This window comes from Vanessa atalanta, chromosome 9, assembly GCF_905147765.1.
Source record: "Vanessa atalanta chromosome 9, ilVanAtal1.2, whole genome shotgun sequence".
NCBI classification, from domain to species: domain Eukaryota; kingdom Metazoa; phylum Arthropoda; class Insecta; order Lepidoptera; family Nymphalidae; genus Vanessa; species Vanessa atalanta.
In genome coordinates this window covers 7254325-7277070 of record NC_061879.1, presented here as the reverse complement: position 1 = coordinate 7277070, position 22746 = coordinate 7254325, and the positions used below count along the sequence as shown (strand labels likewise).

At 31.4% G+C, this 22746-nt stretch overlaps 1 protein-coding gene across 6 annotated transcripts in view; it reads left to right on the top strand.

The window, feature by feature from the left end:
* The window catches only part of LOC125066642 (CUGBP Elav-like family member 1), a 384532-nt gene that overhangs the window by 307489 nt on the left and 54297 nt on the right, over window positions 1–22746 (top strand). For all 6 annotated transcript variants that reach the window (XM_047674844.1, XM_047674840.1, XM_047674838.1 and 3 more), the window contains one exon: window positions 1242–1290. In XM_047674844.1, coding sequence (XP_047530800.1) covers window positions 1242–1290 — 49 coding nt within the window. The remainder of the gene's footprint in view (window positions 1–1241; window positions 1291–22746) is intronic.

The following is a 22746-nucleotide window of genomic DNA, read 5'->3' as shown; positions in this document are numbered from 1 at the left end:
TTGAACGTACATCATCAAGCAAACAATTCATGAAGTGCTTGATGAAATATTATGTCATTGAATCTGAATTTATGATCGTTATGTCGCAGTATGTGTATGCACAAGACCGATACACAATATATAATATAATGACGTAGTTTATCGGCGGCTGTGCTCAATTTTGGACTGAACGGAAAAACTATTGTCTGAATTCTTTCATTATTTATATATTTTCTCTTCTAACTTGGAAACTCTGAATTATTCGATTACCTTTAAATTAATCAAGTAGATTCCACAAACGATAATTGAATGTTATATGGTAATATAAGCGCTGCTGTCATTTCCAATGGAGACCTCTCTGAACCGGTTGTCAAAATATTTTCAAGAACATCCTACAGTTCAAAATACCTCGACCAGCTCGAGTTTGGATTGGGAACCAACATATCGACGAAAGCATTAAAGAAAGGAGAACTGGCAAAACGTGTTTGCCAAACAAATTTTTGTGCAAATAGCAAACTGCACCAATTAATATTATAATCCTTTGAATAATTAACAAATATATATATATCATAGATTTTTCTTTAACTGAAGGAAACTCAATAGGCTTTTTTCTTTAATAATCTTTCTTTTTCACAACAAAGTACGAGGTGAATTATTGTAAATGTCAGTACTAATTAATAAGGTACTATGTCAAGCTGCCATTATAAATTAAGATCTGGCTATGATACGACTATATTCACTGGCAATTAATCGTCTCTTTACTAATGGTTGGACCGACAGTTTTGTCGCTGGTTGACTGTCGGCTCCCCATGATACCTAAGTGTACCATGGCATGTTAGTGTTTATTACTTTCGTCAAAACTCACATGCTGAGGCACATATAAGTTTTCATACGTTTTACGAGTTACGATCAAATTTGTTACTTTCTTCATCCCATCAATTCCCGTTCAATTATACAGTAATATGATAATTTTATAATTGGGTATTACTTACCAATATTATTTTATATTAATATCTGCGTTTGAATAAGTGTTACATTCAGGGATACGTAACAAAATCTAAGGTCGAAATCAGTTAGCAAGTCTTGACACAATAACGAAAGGATCTAATTTCAGCTGCTAGTATCAACCTTTTAATATCAACAGCTAGACTAAGACGTCCTCCACTTTTTTAGAGTTCTAACCCCTACATCATATCGGCACTAGTTTGTTTATAATTACTGTTTGATTACTTTTATTGACTTGAGATATTTTATTGTTATAGATGCATCATCCGATCCAGATGAAACCGGCTGATAGCGAGAACAGAAACGGTAAGTGTTCTCTTATATATCATAATGATTCCGTTTTATTATTTATTCATTCCATTATTATGCTTATTTGAAGATGTTTTAGTAGCACGTGATGATGATCAAATTTAATTTTTTACGAGTGACTTTCATAACAGTTTTGATTAGCTCGAAAATTTATTTTGAAAACAAACAAAGTAAATTGAGCTACTTCTGGTAATTGGCACTTGTAACTTAATTGATCAACAAGTAAATGAATACTGGGTGCGCTTAAGATTGATTTCATAGAATATTTTTTTAAGAAACCACCGAGTAAGCTTTATGTTTAATTATAATATAAATTCATTAAAATCCATTCTGATCCAAACAAAATGCAAGAAGCACTGACTGCTTTGTTGGTCTAGAAGCTAACTTGAACGACTGCAGTTTATGAGGTCTCTGGGTGAAATCCTATGAGATGGGCCAATGAAATTTATTATTTTATGTCAAGAAGCTCTCAGCAGCAGGATTGAGGTTAAAAGTAAGCAGAACAGTTTAAAAAAGACACTCTCATAGCTCGGACACTACGTAAAGATGTCGGTTCTGTATCGTATTTTTCCGTCGTTCTCTGTGGTCATTTTCGCCGTGCCACTAAAGTATGACGGTTAAGAGAAGATATAAAAGAGATTCTATGTGTCATACACTGATCCTTATGTACTTGCATTGTAAAGTTGTTAAAAAAGACTAGTTTCCATTGAAAATTATCTCTATTGAGATAGACTGCCGTATCTAAAATTGATATCCTCCTGGCATAGCGTGCGTAATTATATGTTGATCATCGACACGTCAGAAATCGCATGAGGTTAAACGTTATAACAGTTTTATCTTTAAGCTCGATACAATCTTAATTGTCACGCTTAGGCGGTAATTATTCCTAATAACGAAATGTACAAATTGTGACACAAACGCATTCATAAATGAAAAACTAATGACTACCTATTTAATGTTTTAATATTATGACGAACATCTATCCCTTTCATTCATACGCTATGTGAAAAAGAAAATAAAGAATCCGACGTGATTTCAACACATTATTTGTGAGAGGATCGTATTACAATGGACACATGTTTTGTCGACTTAAAATTTATTTTTAAATATGTGATTTCAATTTATAAAAACCGTAGGTAACAATGATTGATTATATCTTAGAGTTAAGACAACTTCATTCAAATTGTACGACAATTGTAAAGTCTCCTGTCTTACAGAAACAAAGAAAGACAGGAGAACGAATGACATGATAAATGTACGAGTACTTATATGTGGTTCAAGGTCAGGTCTATCTTTCAAAGTAATGACATACACTGTATTGTATATGATACTTCAATGAGATCATCTCGATCATCAAATTTATCTTATTTATTTATTAAATCACTACTTTTTGTACCACGTAAATATGACATTACATTTTAAATTACATTAGCAGCCTGTAAATTTCCCGCTGCTGGGCTAAGGCCTCCTCTCCCTTTGAGGAGAAGATTTGGAGCATATTCCACCACGCTGCTCCAATACGGGTTGGTGAAATACACACGTGGCAGAATATTGTTGAAATTAGACACATGCAGGTTTCCTCACGATGTTTTCCTTCACCGCCGAGCACAGGTTGAATTATATGTAAATACAAATTAAGCACATGAAAATTCAGTGGTGCCTGCCTGAAAACAAGTTATTTTACTAGTCGAAGGACACGAAGACTTCAAAGACTTTGTTAGGTACACGTTCCACAAAAGTGCTTAGCGTGTAAACCTTCGCAACTATTAAGCCGAGGTAGACGATACGAAGTTGGACAAAGCAAGACAATATCTTAGATACTAAGTTTCTACTAAGTTTAGTTTCAGGCGGTCTCCCTCTTATCTGTGTGTCATGTTGTGTGCACTGGGTTGTAATGTGTTAAGGTGGACGTATATTTTAATATATCAATATTTTTAAATTTAAACCATATTTTGCCTTTAGTGATAGCTTTTTTAATCTGTGGCTTGTACACAATTACACATTAAAGTGTCAATTGCATTAGCGAAACAACCTATCGAATATTTTTTTTTTATTACATGTTCATTTTTAATTTAATTATTCTATTTAGAGAACCGAATTAATTCTTATTCGTGAGATAATAACTACTTTATAAAATATTTGCTGGAGTCCTCTGTATGGCGTGACACACTTTATATGTTACCAGATTTTTTAAGCATATTTTTTGTGTATTATGAGCAATTAAGAAGTATATTAAAAACATATAAGCTAACATATATATTAACAAGGAATAAATTCAATTATTTTCCGGTCTAAGCTAATTATATTAAACGAAATAATTATAAATTTAACTAAATAATTTTTGAATTATTATTTTCCTGGAAGCATTATATAAGTTTTTTATAAATATTTTAAGCCTTGATACATTATACTAAAATATAATAAGGCACGTTCGACACGACCCGACTTAGTGTGTTTCGACGCTTAGACACAAGTTTCGAATAATAAGCAGCCAGTGTAGGGCATCGCGTTCATAGGTGGAAAACAGTGCACACAGAGTGCATATTGGCTTAGTTATCAATTGGCTCATAAATTAAGTTACATCATCAACCATTTTATAAATTATTATAATTAAAATTTTGGCTGAAATAATATAATAGGAAATTTAATATTTGGTTGATTTTTGGTGGTGTAGCTTTGCGATTATATATTCTGCAGCCAAACGGTAATACTCAATATTTTTGATTTCTGGTTTGAAGGATGAGTGAGCCAGCGTACCTACAGGCACAAGTGTTAGTGTTGTAAGGAATAGTTAATATTTTTTTTATAGGCGCCAATCTCAATGAACGATAGTGACCACTTACCATCAAGTAGTCCATTTGGGCGTTAGCTTACCCATTTCATATAAAAAAAAGTTATAAGAATATTTTCTTTTTATACGATTTTTAAAATTATCCGAAAAGTTAATTTTACCATTAGTATCTACAGCTTAGATAATATAGAATTCAGAGAATCGAAACCATTTATTTATTCATGTGACGCCAATAAAAACAAACCCGCTAACAATAAGAATTAGGTTGAAACAATGTGTTCAATATCACGTTACGATGCTTTAAGTATTCTATTGCTAAATAGCTATGAAGTGCTCAATAGTCAGAGTATTCTAATTATGCTTTTTAACAAGCAGTTTATCTGAAATATCCACCATAAGGATATCTTGCATAACTGAGAACGATATTATAAAACAGCATCGCCTATAGCATTTTATGCTTGATAAAGTCGGCTTATCGCATGAAATATGAGCTACGACACGATTACGTAAAAGGAGGCGGCATAAAGTCTTCTTAACAATGAAGGCCTTCAAACAGTGCCTGAACATTCATACACGGTGGCTTCTGTGTCAGTAAATGAAAAACAACGTGACACGGACCGAGCTCATTAACGTGAGGAGGGGGGACAGCGAAGTGACAGAGACCCGAGAAGAATGACTGATCGTTCGTCAGCGCGAGCGCACCTATCGTTATAGCTATTACGTGCTTAGTTTTGTCGCGGCCGCGGTTGAATGCAGACGCGCGATGTTGTGACAGTGTGTGTGTATAGTGTATGTAAAGGATGCGCGGCGAGGCGGGCGCAACTCGCAGCAAGACCGCGGGAAGGTCCAGCGTCAACTATCCGCCCATCAGCGCCGCCTACTGGCTGCCCCCGTCGAACCCTACCCCCTACCATGTGCCAGGTTCGATGATTCAATACAAACATTTGGCAAATATTCGCGATCCATCGAACACAATAGCACATTATACATTTATCAGTTTTAGAAATATAATACCTGATTTAATTCTAAACATATTATTACCTATAGATAAACTACGAATGTAAGTTACACACACATATGCAACGACATACACAGTGTTAATGTCACGTTTAATGGTTGCCTTATCATTCTTCGCTCTAACATATTCCACACAACGACAAGGTAAAGAATTCTTTATCCACGGTACTGTATGTATAATTGCGAACATATAAACAAACAATATCATGTCGTGTTGTCTCAATAACCATGCCATTATGCAACATGAATACTCTCGGTAAATTATTGGTGATGCCATACTAATATGCCATTAGTGAAATTCAGGTGTATTACAATTCGATGTAATAAGCCAAGGAAGCTTGGCAAGCATTTGATCAAATTGATGAACGTTGGCCCGTTGGCTGCGTTGCAATATCGCGATAACTTTTCAGCTTATTATCCTTTTTTTTTAATATCATTTCGTGGACGTACAAAAAGTTGGCCGTGATTATTTCATCTAATGCGTTTTTTGGCCGTTGGATTTGAAATCGAAAGCCACTGACATTGACCGACATGCTGACTGAAAAACAATACGGTGTTTCCGTCGCTATTTTGTAATAAATTGGGTTTACTCACGAAAGATAATTTGAATTCTCGGATTGAGTTCTTCGTTTTGCAACTTTATTAAATACTTTGACGACATTAATTCAAGGTTCAAAATTGATTGCAGCCGTGAGAATTATTATTTCATGCATTTTACCTCGTTTACGACTTGTGAAATAACAAAGCTTATGTAATTTGAATACAATTACATATAGAATTAACATTATTTTTATCACTTAACCTATGGAGGACCTTAGAAAGAAAAACTTGTATTTTTTTTTCATGATTTACCTACTGCAATAATGTTTGTATAATGAATGTAATGCTACTTGACAATTATTCCAGTAGTGCAATTCACAGTCGGAACAAGATGAACACAACAACAATCGATGTATTGCATGCTTAAGACCGCTGCCAGATATTTGGTGAATTACAGAGTCATATGTAATGAGAACCGAATGTGCGCGACAGTTTAAAGATCGCCATTTCTTTTATTTATTGTATATCGACAAGGAATTTAAACGATTTATATAAGAAATCAATACCACGTTCAAATGAATGTTTTCACTAACTAAGTGCTACCAATTTAAAGCGGTCGCATGTCATGAAATCATATGTGGCAAAATATTTGCCTTTGAAGATTCACGCTTACTTGACGTTTCCGTCATATGTTAAAAATAGAATAGGAAGATTAATGAAAAATTTATAAAACATTTACACGAATTATTTAACTAACCTCTATCTTCTAGCGCTCTATGTTTAGAGAAATTGCATATATCTCGGTGAAATATTTATAAAATGTTGAAGATACGTTCATACATGATGTTTCAGCCGTATCATGTTCATATGACGAAAGCAGCAGAAGCAATTGTAGCGCCAAATTTTCACTTGTTGATTTTGTGTCGTATTAAAACAAGTTCTTATTAAATTATTAACAATATTTAGTTGTTTTATAAAGAGCTATAATTAAATAGAAACAAGTGGAATAAAAAAAATATAGTCACGTTCAAGGTATACGAAATGAAATTATTCTGAAAATTGAGGAAGCATAGATTACCGATTCATTAAAACGATCGATTATAACGAGCCGGCTATTACAAATCCACACTAATCACTGTCACGGAATACTTTATACAAATTTGACGATTTCAAGTACTTTAATTACATTTGTACAAAGAGTTAGCTATTTTTACTATTAAAAGGGTTTAAGTTATTTCAATAAGGTGGCTAACTCATATTTACTAATTTCGATATGGCGCTATTAAATATTTTAATTTAAAATATACACATCACGAAGGATCAGCATTAACCCTTGCTATAATTTAATTCGCTGGCATATTTGTAAGTATGAAATCATTTGTTAACAATCATTAATCAATAAGGCTGTAACCCCATAAATAAATAAATAAATATTGGACAACATCACATACATTACTCTGATACTAATGTAAGTAGCTAAAGCAGTGCTATGGAAAATATTATATAGATGATAAAAAAGTGTCTATTTAGTGTGCAATAATGTAGATGTTTAATTATATATTTTAACGTGCTTTTATTATATGATAAAAAATTTGTTAAAATTGCCTGTAATAGCCTACTTAGTAGTAAGTAGGTACTTATATTTTGATCTTAACTGTATCATTTGTATCATCAATGGTTGTAATTAATTAATTGCAATCTCTTGTATAATACCTTTAATAAAGACTTTAGAAGTGGTCTATATCAATCGTATGATACGAAAGGTTGTTTTAACATTAAGTATCGATCTAAAAACGATCATTACCCTTTGTTAACACGCAATCAATCATTGAATTTAATTAGATAATAATTGCTCTACAACAAAGACCCCGTCTATAGTAATTGTGTTTACATTTACTGCAAATTTGAATTTGGTTCTATTAAAATGTAATTATTGATTCGCGTTATAAAATAAGTTTTGTAAATAAAACTTTAGATATCTATGAACTCTGTTTTTTTTTTCAATTATTACATAAAACATTTTAGTAATTTCACCAGTCTATAGATTGATTGCTATTCTAATTAAGATAGGTCAATAAGAGTAACTGTTTTTGGATCAATCTAGATACATTATAAAGTAATTCGACCTATGACTTCCAAAATTTCAGTTCAAATATACCTTAGGATGCGTCTGTACTGAAGCAAAATGGACTTTTTTGTGTTATGAAAAATGTGTTAACAATTTCAATTTACACATCATTTATTAGGTGATAGGTCTCTGTGCAAGCTTGACTGGGTCGATACCACCCACCGATCAGATAGTCTAGTGCCAAAGAACAATGCTGCTTACTTCTGTTATTTTACGGCCTGAAGGGTGAGTATGGCAGCAGTTATAGACGCAAGGAACATAACATTTTAGTTCCCAAAGCTGGCGACGCATATACAATACGGCGCAACGCCATTGTCTATGAGCAGTGCGATAGCTAATCTCTATATCATAAATATATACATATAAGGCCATATATTTTATGAGGTGTATGTTATTATAACAAATATTGGTGAATTAATATTTGACCGAATATCAAAATTTTAGACGTCTATAATGTCTAAAAGTGCGCTAAAGTATAAAACATTCGTCTTATATTGGTAAATCATAACAAACATTATCTTTCCATTTATTGTTCTGCAGATACGAAGATAGTAAAAGAAACATAGCTTTTTACTACAGTTTTTATAGCTAAAAAGCTAAATATTTTTCAAAAAATAATAAATATAAAATTATAATGCACTTAAATAGTAAAGTATAGTAAAATGGCTAAGGTTCTACCGAAAGCTATTTAAATAATAAAATAAGTCACAATATATACTTTAATAATAATTATGCCATTTGTATTTGATATAAAATTAACCACATACTATAATATCAGTTACTTTTATAGAGGAAATTTTAGATATACTAGTATAGTTGAGCAGTTTTCACCTATCGCTCTGTCCGTCTGTGACCAAAAATAAACGTGTTTCCTCGTTTTGCATAACTCCCTGTCGATTGTTGCTAGCCACGTGTCGTGTACTACAACTAGTTCATTCTTTGCTTCTGAGAATTTTGCGGAGTTAATATTGCTGAGATTAATTTATTATGTACAATATACTACGTAAATAAAGTTTATTATTTTTACAATTTACCGAGACTACATCGAAAATTATTCGAATAATGAAAAATAAAATATGTTTTTCCTGTTCGATAGAGAATGAATCACGGGCTGCTGTTGAAAAAAATACTTATTAGCCTTTTCGCAGATTTTAGCGGTAAGTAGGTAGAGGTAGTCAGTGGGTCAGTTTTGATCGGTTAGGTAACGGTTACGATAGGATGGAACTATAAGAGTATCTTGATAGAATAGGCAAGATATTTAAATGTAAATAGGCAAGATTTTTACAATTAGTAACTATTTCGTATTCAAAAATTTAACACTATTTATAATTATTTTTATCTTGGCTGCTGTGCCCATTGACATTGAATATGTTTGACATTTCTGAATTTAAATAGAGTTAGTTTAGAAAACATAACATATAGTATTCACGCTGTATATTATAATATATGTATATATATATATATATATATATATATATATATATATATATATATATATATATTCTATATCTAACTCTATTTAAATTCAGAAATGTCAAACATATTCAATGTCAATGGGCACAGCATTGACATATATATATATATATAGCTAAAATAACAATAACATTTTTAATTACGAAGTTTTGATAAAAAATAACTACGACATTATTTTCTATATTTCTATTTGTGTATTATAAGAAATTGAGGCCAAAAGGCCTTAGCTAGGCTAGGCTAGGCTAGGCTAAGCTAAAAGAACTTGGCAGAAGGCAATGGACACTACTCGTAGAAGATCGAGGCGCAAAATCAATGGCCTTATGTTCTCAATATACTACACATCCTACCAACCAACTGCAACTAGAATTTTATGACCATTTAAACATTAATCTTTACAAGCCCAGGAGTAGTACAAACGAAATATGAACAAACAACGCGGCGTTTAAAAATATATTATTGTTATTTTTAATTTCGAGGTTTTTAAAATGAAATTATATTTTTACACCATCTCATTAATATGTGACACAATGGGTACAGACTAAAAAGAGATACGATACAAGAAAGCTTTTTATTCATGTCACAGATTACAAAAGACACGTATGTCTTTTTTTTTTTAATTTTCGTCACAGCCGAAGGTTCATCGTTCTTTGTCTACGAAAGCTGCTTAAAATTTTGTGAGCGTAACACTAATCTGTGATGACACAGGTGCTTGATAAGACATGAATGATAATACCGTATGAGAGGAAATTTAACGACTCCACGTATACGATTGTTTTACGAGATCTTGATGAATTTCACTTTGTTTTTAACATCACAAACATAGGTATGTATATGTATTTTGTTGTGTGCGTGGTATTTTTCTAATGTATATTTAAAGAGGCACCAAATTCGGCAGCCTTATGTAATCATTAATATACATATACACCCATTATCCATGGAAATCTCAGTGATCGTTAAAATAAAATAAAAATGAAGTGTTGCTAGGCTTAAATAAAATTTCCTGTTTTCGATTTTTAAATCTTCGTTTCCGAAGTATTTCACTGTTGATTTAAAAATATACATATAAATTATAAAAAAAAAATTGCGAATTCTGTTTACGAGTAAAAGTAATGTAAATCAACTGTACATACATACACTACAACATAACTTATAATAATTTCCGTGTTTTGCCCGAGACACGTAGTAAGTCGCACGGCCGCACATACTCGTGTTACTAATATGATTTTAAACAACAAACCTTTACAAGGTACTTGTAAAAATAAAGCAATTTTACTATATTTTTAATAATTAACAAACAATTTTATAAAGATAATTAAAGTTTTATATCGTCGTCCGACATCGTGCCTGCATTGTTTGAACAAGTGTATGACTCTTACGTAAGCTTCTAATGTTACAATACCGTTGTATAGGTTATAATATCGCGTTAACCATCTCGTTATTTGTGGCTAGTTTTTGAGGCTGCGGGTCCCGCGGAGGTTTCCCGGGTTGGGGGTATACTCGGGTCGGGACATTAAATTAAATGGGTTTTCTCGTCAAGAAAATCTCATTAGCAGCCTTGAGTTCGGAAGAGGGCTGTATTACAATCCTATGCCTCGGAAAGCATTTAAAAGCATCAGTTCCTAAACTCTCGTCGTACGTATCGTATTGCCAATCCATCGGATAATAAGAGTACACCTGTGTTTGCACGCACACACACACATACATAGACACACTTGTGTACTTTTATATATTCTGCGCAGTTGGCCAGTCTAGGTCTCCGTTCGACATCATAATTATCCATATTGCTTCTAAGCGATTTTATCTATACACATAAAATATGAAAAATGCCTAAAACTTTTACAACAAATTTTTAACGGTATTCTTTGGACGTACAAAAATCGTGTACATATGCTGACGTTTAAAATGATAATGACATATACATATAGCGTATTAATCGGTAGTAAAACTAAATCATTATAAGCATTGAGCTGATCAGCTGCTTGTAATTTAATGACGGTTACTTTTGCTTTACATAACTGAATAATAAAACAATATTTTTTCTAGTAAATATATAAGTACATCTGAATAATTTAACTTACATAGCTTCGAGTATTAAATGACATCAGTATAAACATACGTTGAGGATAATCATAACGCTAGCACGTTATTTAGTTTAAGGTAAAAGTTGTAATAATAATAATAATAACGAATAAATTAATGATACAGTCAAAATGTTTATTATAATTATTTTGTATGAATACTATGTTCATTATAAATTTTAATTCAATATAAATAATGATACTCGAGAGTATATAATACACATATGTTATTAATTTATGAAGTATATTAATTTTATATCGTGTTGCTATTTACATTACAAGGCTTTGCACAGCTCCGACGATATGCAGCAAATGTAAAGGCATTGTTTTCTAAATACGAGTCGATAGTGACTCACTCATTTGCATCATTGCGTTGCTTACGAGATAATAATCGGAAATTCGTCGAGTATTTCTACTTGGAACTGCTATAAATCTTCATGTAAACGACGATTCAATGTTAAAACACATGCATACATAGGTATATATATTTGATTTCACATTATTTATCAATTTTAAAACGAAAGTAGGTTATTAATATTTAATAATAGTGAAATTATTATTTGATTTTAAAATAACAAATAAAACGTTACTTAGTGTGTGTGTTTTTTATTAGATGTAATTAATAATAATACTCATTTAGAAGTATCGACACAAATGATACAACAGTAAAGCCAATCAAATGTAAACACAATAAAAGTATCTTATTTCAATTTATTGAAACACAATATAGGTTTTAAACCTTGCAAACTAAAGTACGGTAATAATTTCCGTCGCTAACAATTCCAATAGCATCCCACCGTATCCCGTAACGTGTGCTCTGTCGTCTGACAATAAGCGCGAACGTCAATTGCACTTAGGCATACAATACTAGCGCGCAATAGGAACCCGATCGCAACGCTCGTAGCCAGCGAGCCGTGTAAGCATAACAGTTTAACCGCAGCAAAGTGTCGTCTTGATATGTCGCGTCACATTTCCCGCCAAGCTGACTGTGGTTCAGGGCTGGCGGTTCAGTTCGCATGAGGATTAAATTGAAATTCAAAGTGAACTTTATATAAATATTTATTAGGACACGTGTAAAGATCGTAGAAAACAATGCTTGTCGTGCTACTTATGTTTACATTATTAACTTAAATATTGATGTAATAAATAGTTAATGCGAGTTGTTAAAATTTAATATTATACTTTTTCTAATGAAATATTTTATCGCAATCCAGACACTTGTCGAATGATAGCTAGGCTGAAATAATTGTAAGAATTTGATACTTTTACTGCAGAGTATGTCTTTGTATGAATCGAAAACATACTCGACTATGTGTCCTACTTTTGTTACCACAAATAAATAGTTACTAAAAATGAATACTCATAAGTTATCTATGAATTTTTAATTAAATACTCTTAGAGATTTTTAGTTTATTGTACTGTCTATATTATTAAATCAACTTTGTCCTTGGATTTTTACTACCAGCATACTCAAATAGAAATTTAACTTAAAAAGACATTTAAAATTCGTAAAAAGTCGCTGTGGCAACCCTATTACAAATAAATTGTAATATCGACCATAGATAATCTGTTTTCAATTCACGATATTTTTAAGTAACTTCAAAGATTGAATTTTATTTGAAGTTAAACAAATATTGTAAAGCGTATATGTTTTTGCAGTATTTTTGTAGGACGATGAGCAAACATCTTTAGATTTTACTTTTACATTTCGAGTATTTTTTTCGTAGTATTTGCTCCATCCTACGTGATGTTTGCGAATCTATCTGTACTCTCCTGGTGCTATAAGTCACTCAGCAAGCGATTTGTTGAATTAAGTGGATTTTAAAAGATTATAAACGATAATCTCGGCATGCAAGCATAATACTTGCTTGTCAAAAAGTTGTAGAGTTCGCTTCGCTCTCGTATACCTCACTACTCCACACATCTCGGAACGGACTAGCTTAGCCAAATTTTAATCGTAATTATATCTATCAAATACAATTATTTAAAATTTCAAATATCTCATTACATTTATATATATATATATATATTTTAATATAAAGAAATTCAATTTTGATACCAAATCGAACTCGACAGATTTGAAACGAAAACGATTTTTGTAATATATTTACCCAAATGTTATATGATGTCTTATTTTTCTATTACTACAATGTAAAGGATTAGTTAAGCAAGACGTAGAAGCCATCTTTAGATCAAATAATGGCCTAGAATTCTGATTTGGATGTCTGCCCGACTGTCTGTCAATTTGAAACACAATTTCAAAAAAGACTAAATCGTCTACGGCTAATCAGTATCTCTTAGTATAATGTCACAACATATATTATTTAAAAAATTAACTTTACTAAGATATACTTCGATAATTATCTGGCCGAATTAATAGGTCATACCAATTTATCAAATTTATTTAAAATATACTTAAAAAAATTTTTTTGATATTTTTTCTTCATGTTAATCAATCAATAACTCGCAATAAAATTAGTAATGAGTATATTTTGCTCGAAATCAAAAACAAAAACAAAATATTCTTTATTCGAGTAGGCTCACAAAAGCATTTCTAATCGTCATGTTAGTGTTGAATTAAATATAAAGCTATCACCGAAACTGTTCACACTTCAGAAAATCTATTCCACACGAAATTATTTTTGCTTGTCAAAGTATTCAAAAATATGGTTATGAAAGTACAATACAAGTCATAATACCGTAATGTTTAATCAACATTCTGCAATTTCATTGAAAATGGGAAATAACAATTGAACTTCCAACAATAGCAGCCCTTTCTATCATAACAGATAACCTTCTATATTTCAAACAAATTTATCGGTCCCAACTCATCCGTTGGTAAAATATTGCTGTGACGTAATAAAGTTATTCCCGGTGCAACGCGCGGGATTGCCTCGGAAGCATAAATCCAACCGAACACAAGTTAAACCGCCGCCGCCTCTCCCGTATCGCAGACGTCCCGAAATCCACTTTACTGTTTGATCTATGTCCTTATTCTGAAACTCACTAACGACCTTCTAACCGGGACGCTTTCTCCGCGTCTCAACTTTTAATCGAGTTTTAAACAAAAGACACTCGGCGTCAACGTGGATGTCTAGGTGCGGAGAAGAGTGCGAGTCCCTAAAGACATCCGTGCATTAGTAATAATGGTTCGCTGTTAGGAATTCAACCAATTGTACCGACTTCCGAAGTAGGGCAGAGTTGAATTTTCAATGAATGTAATGTTTCCTTGACAAAGGCAAATAGCTCTCTCGACGGATTTCAGCGTAACTTATGTGAACATGATAGTGCGAATTACAAACTGTACGTGAACGAGATATGCGACTTATTCTTGAACTTAACATTGTTTCGCACTCGTAGTGAGATACGAAGTATTTTAATCGCAGTAACTTTACATCGGATTAGCATTTCCCTAGTTAATCCGCTAGAGGCTGGTTAAGGAATCTGCATTATTTCAAGAAAAAGACATACATAAGATATGATAATTAGCGTGCATTACATTATTAAATATTCTTAAAAATTGCCTCAAGTCCGTCATAAAGGAAAAATTGTGATAAAAAATCTTCTAATTTATGCAAAATTATGAGAAGTAAGTGAGGCCAATGTTAAGCCTCTTATGGTCGACCTTCCAACGTACATACAGTATAGTATGTGGAAACGTATTCAAAATTCTATCATGTGGATAAACTCTTAATTTAAGCAAGTCTGAAACTGCTAAGTCTCTCGCAGCGCTAATAGTAGAGATGACTACTTACTCTTACTCAGACTGATCAGCTGCCATTATATTATGAAATAGCCAAAAAAGCAAGCTTTAAATATAAGTCACGAGTTCAGAGCGAACCTCTATTTTTAGCTTGTAGGTTTATTCTTTTTTCCTAAAATGCACACAATGCATTTTCCACTGGCATAAGCCTTCATAAAGATTGGTACGTGTATAATAGTATAAAGCATCTTGACAGTTTTCGTTAAAACTGACATAAAATCTAGTATATTGTATATCCTATGGATTTAGGGATACATAAAAAATGGCTGAAAACTTTTTTCTATGAAGTTTTATAATGATAAAGGTTGGTAACCGAAAAATTGTAATTAAATTCATACAATATGATTAAACTTTTTCAATTTTTAAAATATATCTTTAATACTATGCATTCATTAAATTATTCATTTTATTAAATTATTGTCGCTGTAATAAACGTACGTCCACGTTAAAAGTTATAGTTATGACGCCATACATAATATAAGGATAATTATTATTATTATAAGGACAATCAAAAAAATGTCCAAAAAGATGGTTGATTTTTCTATCTGTATTCTTCAAATTGAATCGATAATTTAAATTCAATTTTCGAATGATATAACACGAATTATATTCGACGTAGTCCTTTCCGGTATTCCGTATTCAATTACGTCTGCCGACCAGGCGCAATCGTAACAATCGATATGTTTTATCGAAACAAATTCACTAGAGCAAGATTGTTGCCAGATCGTAATCCCGCGAGTTATCGAATCGGCGGGATAGGATCAGCGTAACAGCGACACGAGAATCGCTGTACAGGCTTATACCGAATCCGGTCTGATATAAAATAGCAATTTCGATAAATAAATAATTCTTATACGTACAAAAAATAAATAAATGCATCTAGTATCCAGTAGCTTATAGAATTTGGCTTCAGATCCTACTCCTCACCTAGAGGTATGTGCCCAGCAATGGGATATTTTCACAATGTAAGTGGAAAAATGACAGTTTTATTTTAACAGTCTGTAAATATGCCGCTAATGAATTATAATCTTAATGCACTACGGAATCCAACATAGATGGAGAAGCGTGTAAAAAGACACATGTACCCCCAAAATGTTTTCCTTTAATTTCGAGAACGAGATGATGTCTAGATAACATGGCTCTTTGATCGGATTTGAATCACAATTTTCGCTTAATATTCACATCATGGCTCATATTTTATTTACTTTACTTTAAATCAAAAATTCCTACAATACATAGTATACGGGTATAGACCCGAACTGATTATGCTTCCATGACATAAGACCGCGTTTTCCGTGCATACCTCTGAAATATTTACGAGTAACGAGATACGATTGCGTCGGTAGAGGCGCGAGTGTAGCGTGAAAAGTTGATGCCATTGCCATCCTTAACCTCTATGTCATTTGCATGATAAGGAATATCGCATACCTGTCGACTTTATATATTATGTTAATTACAATTATATTATTGTCATATAATGTCACCGTAAAATTATAAATACCGTTAGCTTATAATCTACCTTACGAGATTGTGAACGGTGATTCTATTTACAGTAAATAGTATAAAATATCGATAGATTATAATCTACCGAAAAATAATACTTTAAATTATAAGCCGTATAGTAGTGTTACTTTCTTGTCAGATAGATTGTAGTCTAACGGTATTCTCAATTTTACGGTGATACCATAAATTAAACTTGATAATAATAATAATTATTATTATTACGATTAAGTTTCCTTCCAAATATTGAAAAAACATAAATTCTTTCGACGTAATATATTCTCTGCGGTTTCTTTTTTATCCCTGACAAAAATTAAACGTTGTAATTACCACATCTAGTCTATTCTTGCATTAAACAAAAGTAAAAACACATAAATGTTCCAATGGCGGAAAAAGGTTTACTTTCTTTTTAAGCTTGTGTTTGGGCTTATTCCACCACGCTACTCCAATGCACGTTGGTGGGTCACATACATAAGTGACAGATTTTCATCTGATTCATGCAGGTTGCCTCATAATGTTTTTATTAAGCGCAAAGCATGAAGTTTATTATTAACAAAAATAAAGCAGCTGAGAATTTAGTTAGTGCCCTTTGTATGCACATGGTTGACCCCGCAATCTTCGTTTAAGATTCACATGTTCTAGCTCTGGACCATCTCGACTCTTGTAAAATGTGAAATTAAGTTGAAAAACTAATACGAGAAATTTCTGACTATGATCTTAACTCACCTATTACAATTATTAGTTTTGTTTATAAAATAAATTTAAATACTGATATTTATTATAATGACTTCAATAACTTCGTCTACGGGTCTACAAGTGCCCTAACACGTCATCTATAATGTATTTTTATACTTATTATGTTAACTTTAGAGTTGAAAACCGCTTGTATTGTTTTTCGCATTGTGACAAACGCATTTAAAAAGATTGGTTTTAATAAAATAGTGGTTTTCATCACGCTTGTATGTTCTCCGGTATGATTACATTACGTTTGTTGTTATTGACGAAATTGAATACGTGTTCAAATATTTTATACAATATTTCGATATTGAATTTTTATTTTTAAAACACGGTATCCGTTATTATGTTTGCATTTCTTTGTGTGTTGGGTTTTATAAACCTGTCGAATGTAGTATGTATATGACAATGAGCAAATAACGCTATATATTTATATTTTGTTTTGGTTTAATTCCACACGATGATGTATATTAAAATAAAGATTATAAATAACAAAACTTATTATAATAATTAATTTGTCGAATTCACTTATAAATGATATCCGATATTATGTTAATAATATTTTTTTGAAATTGTCGACTTATCTAAAACCTTGTCGGTTGTAAATTGGTAAATCTAAGTGTAACGTGGCTTGTTACGTAAAGACAAATACTTAAAACTGTCACATTCACAACATAATTTACTAGTGTGGTAGGTTCTTTATATTGTGCATTTTTCACATCCCTCTATCTTGAACTAGGTTCTTTATTACGTCGTGTTTAAGCAATTCTATAAATGAAAAAAGTGGGATGTAAAAAAATACTAAAAAGTTTACAGACATCGATAATAATATTCAATGTTTTACTGTTTTTTACAACTTTCACATATTTCATGCGGGTAGCAAACATAATATATAATCATAGAAATGTGTGGCTGTAACATGGAGTCACTGATAAAATATTCAAATGCGATAATCACAAAACATTTGCTTTATTTTGTACACCAAAAAAAAGTAACAAATATTGCGATCAATCGAAGTCTACGCCTATTTATATAGGCCGATCTCCTTCAGGCTTCGTCTTTTGGAGAAAGAGCAATAGATTCAGTAAGATATAATAAAATTCAGTAATATAATATACGAATTTTATAAAATATTTGTATTAAAATAAATAAAAATTCTTAAGACTACATTTTAATAATATTTTATTTTTCGATTATAAATAAAGTAAACACTAACTTACAGGAAAATGTTTTGAATTTAAAAAAAATTAAGTATACATTAGAATATTAAGTAAACTCGTCATTCTGATTGTGCGTTTGTTAGAGTAATTATATACATGTATAATTTTTGCTATTATTGAGTAAGTCAATTACAATTACAAAACATTATATTACCCTTTGACAACTTAAGTTGCTTACAGAAAAATTTAACACCACAGCGAGTTTTGACAGTAAAATTGCTAATTTTTCTTTAAGCTTTAGAATCAAGACAAACATAATAAACAATCTTTCTTGCGAAAACTCGTCATGTCGTCTAAAAGTATCAAGGACTAAAAATAGTTTAGCTTCTTCCAAAGATAAAAAAACTATTCGAACTCCTAAAACTTCTCGATATATATTTTGTACCTACCTGGTAAATTTTAAATGTGATAAAGTGGCTTAGATCGTGTTCGCTTAGATTAAAAGAAGAAGGTCTTTGTTTGTTGTTTGTACAAAAAGTTACAAGGCAAAATGATGGACTAACTATTAATTCACTGTTAAAATATATGTAACGTAAAACTTTTTATAATATACAATTGTAAAAATATTTTAGATTGGTTGAAAATAATATATATATATATATATATATATATATATATATATCAAATAATCAATCGATATATTTTAGAAATTATACGAGACGATTGCCGTGACATACATGTAGTGTATGTAAAATCCTCAAACTGTATATAAATAATATGATTCTTATCATTATGAATCTGAACTACGATCTAATTTAGTGCAGGTAAAATAAATATCATCGTAATATAGACCTTATAACGGTATAAATAGAGTCGCTTGTCTAGATATATTTACAGCGACGAATCGATTACTCGCTCTTACACATTGCAAGCGATTGCTTTCTGAATCAACTTCTTTTTTTAATTATTTTTTCTAACGACGTCTGTTTGTGTTGTATAAAATAAAATTGTATTCTTATTTTATTTACCTTTTAGATAATAAATTGTATAATTAATTACGTGTTTATAAGCTTGCAGATGTGTGTAGAACATTAATATAATCATCCATTTTTTTTAATGGAAAATTACTTTTTTCAAGATATTAAATTATTATTTCTACTAGCTTTAATTCCATGTTTTTTATTCAATTGATATTTATAATAAAAATATATTTACATATTTTTCTCAATGAGAAATATAATTTTAAAAAGATGACACTTAATAAGCTAGATTTATTATTATCACTTTTATTAAATGTTACTGTTTAAATTTAAACGATTCATGTAAAAATACCTTAACATTATCAACGTAAAGATGAAAGGAAGCTGTTGTAGACACACCCTTAATTAAATCCTTATTTATCGTCTTGCGTCTTCACGTGTGCTACCTTAACGTTTTTAATAAATATCTTCGCAAAGAAACCTCATATTGAACGACTAAACATCTTCTTCATAAACGTATGATTGATTACAAATAAAACGACACATCATGTGACTTTTTTTTAAATGTGTTATTATTTTTGAATATATTTTAAGAACCGTTTTTAAAGTCTTAATCGATTTATATTTATTTTGTGATAATTTTAATTTCAAATTTGATTGCCTACCTTTAATTTGTTTCCCAATTAAGCCACAACAATAACAGCTCTACCGTTGAAAGAGGCCTTTGGTAGCCTAAGTCGACTTAGTGAAATACCAGAATCCTATCTCGTATTGTATTGGCTACACTGTCAGTCTTCCTTTATGGTCTGTGGTAATGTGCCTCGTAAAAGTTAAACAAATGATCGTAGTGTTAGTGCCTTGCATTTATAGATATACAGTAATGCTGAAGAAAATATTAAATTAGCTATGTCTTATATATTAGAAAAGCCTAGATGACTCAATGAATAAAATATACTTATCATTGTACCTACATGGAAAATGGTTAAAAAAAATAAAAAAAATATATCCCGCTGAGTTTCTTTCGCCGGTTCTTCTCAGGTCCGAGGTGCTAAATTCCGAACCGGTGGCAGATTTTTGACAATCAATAAGCAAGTGCAAACACTTCTATATTGAATAAAGATTTTTGACTTTGACTTTGAATGGAAGACTTTCGTCGGTTCAAATCCAACCGCTTAGTTTTCATGTGTTTAATGTATGCTTATTATAAGAATCACGTGCCCGGAGTGATTGAAATGTTGCGCGATGGAGTTGGTTTTATATGTAGCCTTTATAAATATCACTGAGACGGTTACAATTCTAAAATTCATCTACACCAATCGTTACCTGTAAATCCACAACAACAGGATTTTTAGCATTTCCTGCCTCGCACGACCACAAAGCAATGGAACTTTACAGGTTCATTGCCTTCCGGTTTTGCAGATGTCCATCGACTCTTTTCAAGAGTAGATACGGATTCTTCTACTGAGTTACTGCAAGGTTTTACATTTTATACAATAATTTAAATTATAAAAAAGTGCGTTTGTCTTCTATGCGTTCCTATACTATTCATTCGATTGTGACGAAATTATAGTGAGTTTTTCTACGTACGCGTGAGAAAGAACCGACCAATAACAATTTTCTTTGGATGTATGTCCTTCAATACAAACGGCCTATGTTCCTCTCCTTATTTTACCCGTTCGAAGTAGAGACTGGTAGGTAGTAAATATAAAACACATAATATTTGAGAATAAGTTAACATTTAACACTATTCTTGAAATTTTACCGATACATATTTCGAATAAAATGAGTGACTATTTTCCTAAACTTATCATTGCTAATTAATTTATTAATCATCCACCTGTAAACAATTGATAGTGCATATTAATAGCACTAACTGTTATATTCATTAACATTACTAGTGACCCAGTGAACTAAATCGGTACAAAATTATAATTTATAAGGCAATCATAAAGGTTGCGACATTTTGGCCTTTATTACATTGAACTTAAAAACAATTGTTGCATACTAAGTTTGCTCACTCGGGACCCAAACGGCTTGCCACAAATTGTTGACCGTTCCAACCAAGCAACTGTGATCTCTATTTCAATAACGTTAAATGACATTCTTGAATGAAATAAAAGTAGGATATTACGAGGCGAAGTTATTATCGGTCACGCCGCTAACGTTAGCTCCTATAAGGTGATGCTAAGTGTATTGTGCTTCGTTGTGCCAATTAAGTTAGCAAGTTTCCTCTAGATCCTATGTACGTTAAAAGAATGTGTAAATATCGTGTGTGTATTCATAATACTTATATACATTTTGTTTAGATTAAAATACAAATAGTTATCGCGCCGACGCTATATCCTTTCATCTATAAGGATCAGTCATATTGCACTAGCTTTTGCTCTATAAATTATTTTTGTAAGCTCTATAGCACAACTATTTACTTTACACCCATTCGGCTTGAAAACCTTTGCTGGTGGGTTGATTTGCCAGATCATATGGGTAGTTAAAGCGGCGACATTATCGATTCTAACTAAATTTAGACGACTCTTATATAAATTAAGATGGGGCGGATCTATTCTACTCTGCTGAAGGTACCCGTCTCATTTTCTCATTTTAATTTGTATGTTATATAGTGTAAAGTATTATATCAATCCAAATTTATCAATTCGACGCTGTATATCGAGTCAAATATTGTTAATATTTAATTTGCAGGAGGTTACTGTTTGATTATAATATACTCTAGCAATATCAAGTTATCAATTAAATTCCTCTGTTAGTCGAAATAAATGTTCAATTTAATATATAAAATGCGATAATTAATACAATATGGTAAAGTTTTTAACAAATATACATTAATAGTATACAATTTAATGCGAGGAAACGTTATAATTCGTACTAAAAGCCGCATTAATAGTCAGGCATCATTGTCTTATCTCGCCCGGCACGTTCCTTTGTAGCACATTCAATTTCCACAACACATAATGCGCAACACTATAAATATGTCACATCACTAGCTTCACTTGTCTATAATTGGATCTCAATAGAAACTTCACGGTCGGTTCTACCTTTGTCTTCGATACATGTACGAATTGTTTATGTCAATCAGATTATAATTTGAACGGCGAGAATACAATTTCCGCCTTATCTCATATTAATATAATAATATATAAACGAAGTGCGATCTGTTTCCGAAGATTTATCAAGAAAATAAAATTATATTTTTATTAGTTAAATGCTATAATAATTTTCACAAGCGCCTTTAATTTACATAATTATAAAAACAAAACATTTATTAATACATTT